This window comes from Mastomys coucha, unplaced genomic scaffold (assembly GCF_008632895.1).
Source record: "Mastomys coucha isolate ucsf_1 unplaced genomic scaffold, UCSF_Mcou_1 pScaffold9, whole genome shotgun sequence".
NCBI classification, from domain to species: Eukaryota; Metazoa; Chordata; class Mammalia; order Rodentia; family Muridae; genus Mastomys; species Mastomys coucha.
Genome location: NW_022196915.1, coordinates 45,968,284 through 45,978,406, shown reverse-complemented (window position 1 = coordinate 45,978,406; position 10,123 = coordinate 45,968,284). Strand labels below are relative to the sequence as shown.

Below are 10,123 nucleotides of genomic sequence, written 5' to 3'. Positions count from 1 at the left end.
AAAAAACAGAAGAAAATTTCCCCAAAGTAAAAAAGGAGATGTCTATCAAGGTACAAGAACACAAAACACCAAAAAGGCTGACCCAGAAAAGAGGTACCCTCAGCACATAATGATGAAAACATATATACAGACAAAATAGAATATTAAGAGCTGCTAGGGAAAAAACCCTATAGCATATAGAAGCAGATCTATTAGCATAACTTTTCAATGGGTATTGTACAAGCCAGAAGGGCCTGGATAGACTTTCTATAAACTCTAAGAGACCACAAATGCCAAGTCAGACTATCATACCCAGCAAAACTTTCAATCACTAGATGGAGAAAGACATTCCACGATAAAAACCAAATTTAAGCAAGTTCCATCTACAAATCCAGCCCTACAGAAGAAGTTTGAAGGACAACTTCAATCTGAAGAGATTAACAACACCCAAGAAAACCCAAAGAATAAATAATCTCATACCAGCAAATCAAAAACCCATACCATAACAAAATAACAGGAATTAACAAACACTCATTGGTTACTCATTGGTAACTCTCAATATCAACTGTCTCAGTACTATAATTAAAAGGCACAACCTAATATAATGGATAGAAAAGCAGGATCCATCTCTCTGCTATATTAAAAAAAAAGCACCTTAACATCAAGAACAAACAGCATTTACAGGTAAAATGATGGAAAAAGATAATCCAAGCTAACAAAACAGACTAACTAGCAAGAACTAACTAGAACAAAACTAGTCAGAAGAGATAGGGAAATATATTACACATTAATCAAAATAAAATGTCACCAACAGAATACTGTTATTTTTAACAACATCTATGCACTAAACACAAGGGCGCTTAAGTTTGTAGAAGAAACAGTTTATATAACCTGTTGAACTGAACACAGTGATAGCTGGTGATTTCAATACTCACCAATAGACAGGAGCATCTAGATAAAAGCTAAACAGAGAAATGCTTGAGCTAACTAATGTCATAAATCAAATGGACCTACAGGTAATTTACACAACATTTCAAGAAGATTATACCTGTGGGACCTAATGGAACTTTCTCCAAAACTGATCATATACCTACCTGGTCACAAAGCAAGTCTCAATGGATTGAAGAAAAATGAGATTAACACCCTGCATCCTATCAGACCACCGTGGATTAAAGCTGGATATCAACAACAGGAAGATTACAAACTCATGGAAACTGGACAACTCACTACTGAATGGAAAATGGGTTATGAGAAGAATAAGGAAAGAAATTAAAAGCTTTCTAGAATTAAAAGAAAACGAAAATACAACATACCCAAACCTATTGGACATAATAAAGGTGGTTCCAAAAGACAAGTTCACAGCATCAATGCATACATTAAAAAAGAAAACGTAGAAGCTCATATTAACCTCATACCAGGAAGCTGTACATCAACAACAACAACAATAACAACAACAACAACAACAGAATATCCAACAAAAGTACACGAGAAGAGTTAAACTCAGGGATGAAATCAGTAAAACAGAAACAAAAAATAATACAAAGAATAAATGAAACTAAGAGTGGGTTCTTTGAAAAAAAAATCAGTAAGATTGACAAACCCTTAGCTAATTAACTAAATGGTAGACAGAGATAGAAATTATCAAAATTAGAGATGTAGAAAGGAGTACGGGAGTGCATAACAACAGACACTGAGGAAATCTAGACATTATAAGAATATTAAAAACCTGTAATTCAACAAATTAAGAGACATAAATGAAATGCACAAATTTCTTGGTATATACCAGCCACTAGAGTTAAATCGTGATCATATAAGCAATTTAAACAGACCTATAGCCCCTAGTGAAATACAAGTAGTGACTAAAAGTATTCCAACCAAAAAAAAAAAAAAAAAAGCCCAGAGCACAGAATTTTACCAGACTTTTAAAGAAGAATTAATGCCAATGCTTTTCATAAATTGTTCCACAAAATAGAAAAAGAGGAGACACTGCTTAATTCTTTTTATGAGGCCACCATTAGCCTGATCCCCACACTGTATAAAGACCCAACAAATAAAGAGAATTACAGTCCAATTTCCACTTATGGTAATGATCTTGCAATTATTTAATTCCTTAAGTGTATGTCTTTCTAAAGTGAAATATTTGAAGATGGATGATGCATTGGATATGTATGTAAGTTCTGACAGCTTCACTTTATTTTCTGATATGCTCTCTGAACATCTTTCTGCTGGTAAAACACATAGAAACAGAGAGCTGGAATAGAGTTGGGGACTGAAGGAAAGAGAAAAGGGGAGGTGAACTGAGCAGAGTTCTAATGCTGCAAGATGAAAGGCTTCTGGAGAAGGGTGCTCTAGGACTTAGCCATAGGAAATAATGCGTGAAGAATGGTTAAGAAGGAAATGTGCATTGTATCATGAGCAAAAAAAATTTTTTTTCTTTTTTCTTTTTGGTTTTTCGAGAGAGGGTTTCTCTGTGTAGCCCTGGCTGCCCTCAAACTCAGAAATCCACCTGCTTTAATCCAAGTGCTTGGATTAAAGGCATGTACCACCACTGCCTAGCATGATCAAAACATTTTTAAAATTAAAAAATTAAGTTAGGTGAAATGTATTTCCCATATAATGACAAAGGAGACAACAGATAATAAAAAGAGATGACTATTCTGTTAAAAAAAACTGTAAATATATACAAATGACCAATCATATCAAAATATTAACATGTTTACTAATATTTTGTTTACCCCATAGAAGTGTGAAAGCTACATTGATATAGTGATATGATGCCATCATACTCCCTGGTCCCCCCATCCATCTTCTTTCCTCACCCAGGTCCTCCCTGGAGTAGCCTGTTGCTGGTTTCTACATACCCTTCCAGAGCCACACTGCACATGTGTCCAAAGAGGGGCTTATCACCTCAATCTGCTGCTAATGCTCAGTACTTCTAGCACACGGTACCAGGTTCCTTCCATCTCTTCACCAGACATGTCAGAAGCCACTCCACTGAGCTGAGCTTGTGCTTAGTACATTGAATATTTTTCTGTAGTGTAAAACACTGGCCTCACCTCATTCATGGCTGGCTACTTCAGGCTTAAGGAGTAGAAGTGCCTCTTTAGAGGTCGATCCACTTGAACTATATAAGCTTTCTGATTTAGGGAAAAAATTACCTTAAAAGTAGCGAAGGCATCTGAAGCGATATCAAATGTGGACAGCTCCACATACTTGAAGAAATCTCTGAACTGATTAGAAAAGAGGATGATTTTGGCAAGTGGCTCATGTCGAATACATTCTCTTAGCATAATCCCACAGCGTAAGGCAATCTGTGGGGCTTCATAGCTAAAGCACAAACAAGAGAGAAAACAGAACAGTTATTCCATTGACAAAATCTTTCAATGGCATTAAAAGAACCAGTTTAGTTCTGATAACAGAAACAGACACCATTTGTCATAGTTCATTCAAACACCATTCATTCAACCCACTGACAGCTATGTGCTAGGCACCATTCCAGATGTTGGGGACACTAGAGCAAACAGAGGAAGGTCACTGTCACTGTATCCTTAGCATTTTAGTGAGGGAGTATCTGTTGGAAGAGGTAGAATAGAGACAGTGCAAAAAAAAGGTCATTTCTAGGAAGTGCTGTGAATACTGAAGGCAGCAAATGGAGCAATTTAGAGTGGGTATTTACTTGTGTGCATGTGAGTATTAGTGAATATTTTAATTTAGACTGAAGAAAAGGGCAGAGGCTTCAAAGCAAGAACAAGCTATTGAGTGAGAGGAGAGGAAATGTGGCCAGCAGGGTGGGAGTGGGGAGGCAGTGAGGAGGAATCAGGGGAGGGCAGGGCAGGACCAGTCATATATACATTTGAAAGCCATGGTAGGCAGTTTGGTTTAAAGCAAGAAATTAACACATCCTAATTTATGTGGCTCTGAGGGTCGGGGTGTCCCAGTGATAGAGTAATTGTTTAGTATGCTGGAGGCTCTGGGTTCAATTCCAACAAAAACAATAACATAGTGACCCTGGTTTCTAGGAAATAAGAAGTAGACTGGGCAGCTACAGCAGTAGCTGAGTGAAGGTAAGAACAAATGTCTAGCAACGGTAATGGTGGCCTGGTATGGTGGCAGAGGCATGACAGAAAACCTTGGGCAGATGCTGATGCTCTAAAAGAGCCAACAAGATGTGGAGATATTGGAGGTGGGGTTGCTGAGGAGTAAATCCAAGCTGAAGATTCAAGGATGAGCCCTGTGCTTTTAGCTTAACTGGGTGGATGAAGGTACCGATGCATAAATTGATAGAGAAACAAGTTAGTGATGAGGTTAAGAAATTGCCCCAGAGCATCACATTAGTTTGGAGCTAATACCTAAGCAATGGTGACCCCTTGTCAGCAGAGAGTACTCATCCTGGATTAAGGAAAAAGGCAGGAGAGAATTATATATACTATGTCCTGAAAGCAACAGATGGACAGTAGAGAACTGCCTACCAACTGGCTCATTGACACTGTGAAGTAGAATTATGGCTCATAGGAAAGTACACTACAGAAACAGAGGAAGACTGGCACCCCAGATCTGCTCTACTTCCAAACAACAAGTCTTTCGAGTATCAAATTAAGCATCTGAATGAACACAGACTGAGTTATATTTCATTGTGTGGTAACATTCCAAGAAAATGGGTAACAGCCAAATAAGACAATTCTTATACTGAATGATTCAATGGAAAACAATGCTAAGTGCAGAGAGAGAAAGAGCAAAGGCAGCTGCATCTATACAACACAGAGAAGCAGGGGTGAAACAAGATGCTACCATGGCTTTAAACAGCTTGCTTATTTTTCATTTCAGTTAACTATAGTACTAGATTTGGAGTTTAGTACTAGGCCTACTGAGAAAAGTAACTCTAAATGTCTCAGTTCTTTTTTTTTTTTTTTCCCCCTTCGGTTTTTCAAGTCAGGGTTTCTCTGTATACCCCTGGCTGTCCTGGAACTCACTCTGTATAGACCAGGCTGGCCTTGAACTCAGAAATCTGCCTGCCTCTGCCTCCCAAGTACTGGGATTAAAGGTGTGCGCCATCACTGCCTGGCAATGTCTCAGTTCTTGAAAGGCATTCTAGTACAATTGTTTTTTGAGGACAGGATAGAGTAACATCCACAAAGGAACAGGCTTATTTTTCAAATTTACTGCAGATTATGAAAGGGGATATACAGCTTATTGTTCTTCTAGCTCTAATTTTGCCATGGTATTTTGGTTTTGGTGGTAGATTAAGTGCATAAAAAATATTTGATATAGAAAGTGCAAAATGTAATGCATTGCTTCACAACTTCCACTTTGAAGTTATATATAAACCAATACCTTTGACCTCCACAGGCACCTGTACTATGTGTACATTCCCATTCACAGATGCACACATAATGATATTTGCATATAAAAACAACTACAACTTTAAATCAGTTTATGAAAATTTACCAACTACTAATGATAACATTTTGTTAAGTAATAAAGAACAATGTACTCTTTTTCATATGACCATATCATTTGCAAAAAATTCAGATGTAAAATAAATTCACTTTCCTACACTTTAGAAAGTAAGTTACTTTATAATATTTAAGTGTACAAAGAAACCAGCAGGGAAATAGCAAAGAAAGTTCAAGGTGATATTGATTTTCATTTATGCTAAATGATAACACTATTCAGTATTAATTTAGTATTCTCTTGTTAGCTCACAATAGCACAGAATGCCAATGTATTCAGATAGACATAATTATCTTTAAAGTATAAGGAATGCCAATTTATGTTAGCAATCTTTCTTAAGGAAGGAATTTGGAAGCAAGGCAGTGGTGGCACACACCTTTAATCCCAGCACTTGGGAGGCAGAGGCAGGCAGATTTCTGAGTTCGAGGCCAGCCTGGTCTACAGAGTGAGTTCCAGGACAGCCAGGGCTATACAGAGAAACCCTGTCTCAAAAAACCAAACCAAAACCAAAACAAAAAGCAAACAAAAAAAAGGAATTTGGAAATCCTACTGGAATTCACAATGTTAGATATAATATGGCTGTTATTAAAGATGTAAAGAGGGGCGTACTTTCTTAAATGTCAAGGAAGAAACATCAATTATACTTATGCTATTATAAATAAGAGAATTAAAGAGACTATAAAATAGCCTGGCAGTGGTAGTGTATAACTTTAATCTTAGCACTTGGGAGATGGAAACAGGCGAATCTCCGAGTTAGAGGCCCACCTGGTCTACTGCAAAAGTAGAACAAGTAGGGCTATGCAGAGAAACGCTGTTTCAAAACAAAACAAAATGAAACAAAGCAGAGGCTATAAAATAAAGGTATTGGCTTAATGCAGTGGTTCTCAATCTTCTAATGGTGTGACTGTTTAATGCAGTTCCTTGTGTTGTGGTCACGCCAACCATAAAATTATTTCACTACTTCATAAATGTAATTTTGTTACTGTTATGAATCGTAATATAAATATCTGATATGCAGGATATCTGATATGTGACTCCCAAAGGGGTTGTGACCCACAGGTTGAGATCTACTGGCCTAGAGAAATAAGAGGACTAGATAAACACAATATCTAGGACTAATTAAAATCTACACTCAGAAAATTGGACATAGTACTACCAGAGGACCCAGCTATACCACTCCTGGGCATATATACCCAGTAGATGCTTTAACATGTAATATGGACACATGCTCCACTATGTTCATAGCAGCCTTATTTAAAATAGCCAGAAGCTGGAAAAGAACCCAGATGTCCCTCAACAGAGGAATGGATACAGAAAATGTGGTATATCTACACAATGGAGTACTATTCAGCTATTAAAAAACAATGAATTCATGAAATTCTTAGGCAAATGAATGGAACTAGAAAATATCATCCTGAGTGAGGTAACTCAATCACAAAAGAACACACATGGTATAAACTCACTGATAAGTGGATATTAGCCCAGAGGCTCAGATACCCAAGATACAATCGCAGACCACATGAAGCTCAAGAAGAAGGCAGACCAAAATATGGATGCTTCCATCCTTCTTAGAAGGGGGAACAAAATAGCCATGGGAGGAGATAAAGAGACAAAGTGTGGAGCAGAGACTGAAGGAAAGGCCATTCAGAGACTGCCCCAACTGGGGATCCATCCCATATACAGTTACCAAATTCAGACACTATTGTGGATGCCAACAAGTGCTTGCTGGTAGGAGCCTGATATAGCTGCCTCTTAAGAGGCTCTGACAGTGCCTGACAGAGAGGTGGATGCTCTCAGCCAACCACTGGACTAAGCACAAGGATTCCAATGAAGGAGCTAGAGAAAGGAAAGAAGGAAATGAAGGGGTTTGCAGCCCTATCGGAGGAACAACAATATGAACCAACCAGTACCTCCAGAGCTCCCAGGGACTAAACCACCAACCAAAAAGTACACATGGAGGGACCCCTGGCTCCAGTTGCATATGTAGCAGAGGATGGCCTTGTTGGACATCAATGGGAGGAGAGGCCCTTGGTCCTGTGAAGGCTTGATGCCCCAGGGTAGGGGAATGCCAGGACAGGGAAGCAGGAGTGGATGGGTTGGTGAGCAGGGGGTGGGGAGGTAGAGGACTGGGTGGGGGGGTGTATGGAAACCAGAAAAGGGGATAACATTTGAAATGTAAACAAAGAAATATCCAATAAAAGTTATTCATTAATTAAAAAAATAAAATAAAATAAAATCTACACTCACTAGTTAAGATGCCTGAGGGCCTTATACTGAATGATAGGCCACCAGTTTTGTTTCCCATCTTAGCCCTGTATCCCTAGAGGATGAAGCTCTCTTGGACAGAATGTTCCTCATACACGTGGCACCTCTAACGTATCTTTTAGCACTAGCTCAATACCCCTCTCCAGCCCTTTGTACTCTCCCTCCTTTGCACTCCCATGCAGTGTCCTTAACCTCACATCAGCACACTGGAGGTCACTATGAGTCAGTTCCATCACTTCATTTCAAATACCTTCTTTTCTGGGGCTGTGTCCCTCATCCTTTCATGTCATCTTTCTACAGTTCCCAGTCCCCAGTAGTAGATGCATCCTACTTACTGTTCCTTTCCCACCTTCCACATGCTTTTTCAGTGTAGGCACATGATGAATCCAATGAATCTCAAACTCAAACAGAACCTACCAATACTAGAGAACTCTAATGAGAGTCAAAGTTTGACTTACACAAAGGCTGAATAATCTCCAAACATGTCTCATTCCTGAATTTTAATTTCCAAGCTGAGACCATCTATAAAAAGTTTCCATTTCAAGTTTTGGGTATAATAAGTTCTATTTTTTCTTTCACTTCATGAAGTTTATTGGAACCATCTGTGATGCACTCATGGTTTATTTTTGAGACTCACGAGAACATTTACAAAGTACTCCACCGGGAAGAACACTTATCTATTCATCCTAGCAGTTTGTCTTCAACAGTGGGAAATGTCATTCTCTGACACAGCAACTGCTTAAAAGTTAGGAATACAATTGGATGACTGGGAATTTCCTAATTTTCCTCAGTACCCTCAGTGCGATCTGTGACTCATACATATCATTTCAACCTGACGATCCTGATTTGGTAAGTTAGTGCTTACTATATAAAGAAGTGTCACATATGCTATGCCTGTCTTAAGTTTCAAAATTAGTCTTTATCCTACCTAATGTGTTCTACTCCCAGAGAAGCTTCCCGGTAGCAGAGCCTGTGACTAATCATGTTATTTCCCACAATGGCTAGCCTAGGGTAAATCACCAGTTAAAATTAATCATTATTTCATAAAACTGAATCAATTTCCCTCCTGTTTTATAGTTTAGACAACACAGTATCAATCCTACCTATCAGTACGAGAAGGCACGTTACTGTATGTTTATGTTCATTCAAAAAATTGTAGCATACCAGAAGATCCTTTTAAACTTACTGAATAGAAAATATAAGAGCAGACATTCCTAGAGAAATTAACCTTGACTTCCCAGGAAACTTTCCCCCTGATGGCTAGCTTAGACAAGTGCAGAAAGGTCCTATGAAGGCTGCTATAGGAGAAAAGACAATAGTTTCACCCCCTAGAGCCTGTATGTCATAAACTAACCTGGCTGGCAAGATGTGCCCATTGGTGCAAAAGTATAATGGTTATGGGGTAACCAAACAATTTTTTTTTTTAAAAGTTAGATATGAGGCCTGTTCCATAGAAGGGATTTCAATGACTGGTACTGTAAAACTGGTCAAAAGCCCATAACTAGGGAGATCATAGGCTCTACAGGGGACACTTTTGTTGTTATTAAATGATCATATTCATAAACTGCCTTCTAAACGTTTATATGCACAGATTTGTATTGTTCTCGTTTGGTTAGAAAAGTCATTTTTTATAGTGCATAGCAGTGAATATAAAGCTTCACATCTGGTAAATGTGTCAAGTACAATTAACCTTAAGTGTTCAGTTGTAGCTGAATAATCTCTATTAACTTTAACCTCCACTCAAAGTTCAGGAAGCACAGTGAAAGAGTGGCCAGAGAGACAATAAGGGGTGACAGATGAGGACAACTGTGAAGAGTGGACTTTCTGAAATGACATAGCTGCAGCACATCAACTCAAGGGATTAGTGGTTATCTGCATAAGACCTACATATAATCAAGGCAGTAAAAATTCTATTCAGAGACCCCACCCTTGGCAGAGGAGCTATTAGAAGTTGATGGTTACTGAAGGAAGGAGAGTCACTCTCATTAGTGGATGCAATCATTGGTAGTTTGCCTATACTTCAGTGGATGGCCCTACACCAAGTACACGTGGAAAGCATTAACTGGACCCAAGGTATGATTTATTCCTATAATATGGGGTTATTAATACCAAAAAAGGAAGGCAGGAACTGACAGGATAAAAATATTTTATATAAGTGTATAAAAACTTTAAAGAATAAATAAAAAGTTATTTACATAAAAAATAATAAAAAGAGAAAATATTTCAACTGGTAATGAGTACAGTGATCATTTCATAGAAATTGTCAGAAGAAAGATCTTGTGTAAGAACATCTCAAGAACAAAGACTGTATTATATAAAGAAAAATGACTTGTTATTGTTGGGAACAAACAATGCCATGTGACAGACAGCCGTTGGAAAATGTCTCAGAAAATGCTATTTACCAGAAGACCTACTCAATAGTCAAGAA

At 38.2% G+C, this 10,123-nt stretch overlaps 1 protein-coding gene across 3 annotated transcripts in view; it reads right to left on the bottom strand.

Moving 5' to 3' along the window:
- Window positions 1-10,123, bottom strand: part of Cab39l (calcium binding protein 39 like) — a 108,945-nt gene that overhangs the window by 26,209 nt on the left and 72,613 nt on the right. For all 3 annotated transcript variants that reach the window (XM_031362927.1, XM_031362926.1, XM_031362928.1), the window contains one exon: window positions 3,138-3,306. In XM_031362927.1, the coding sequence (XP_031218787.1) occupies window positions 3,138-3,306 (169 nt within the window). The remainder of the gene's footprint in view (window positions 1-3,137; window positions 3,307-10,123) is intronic.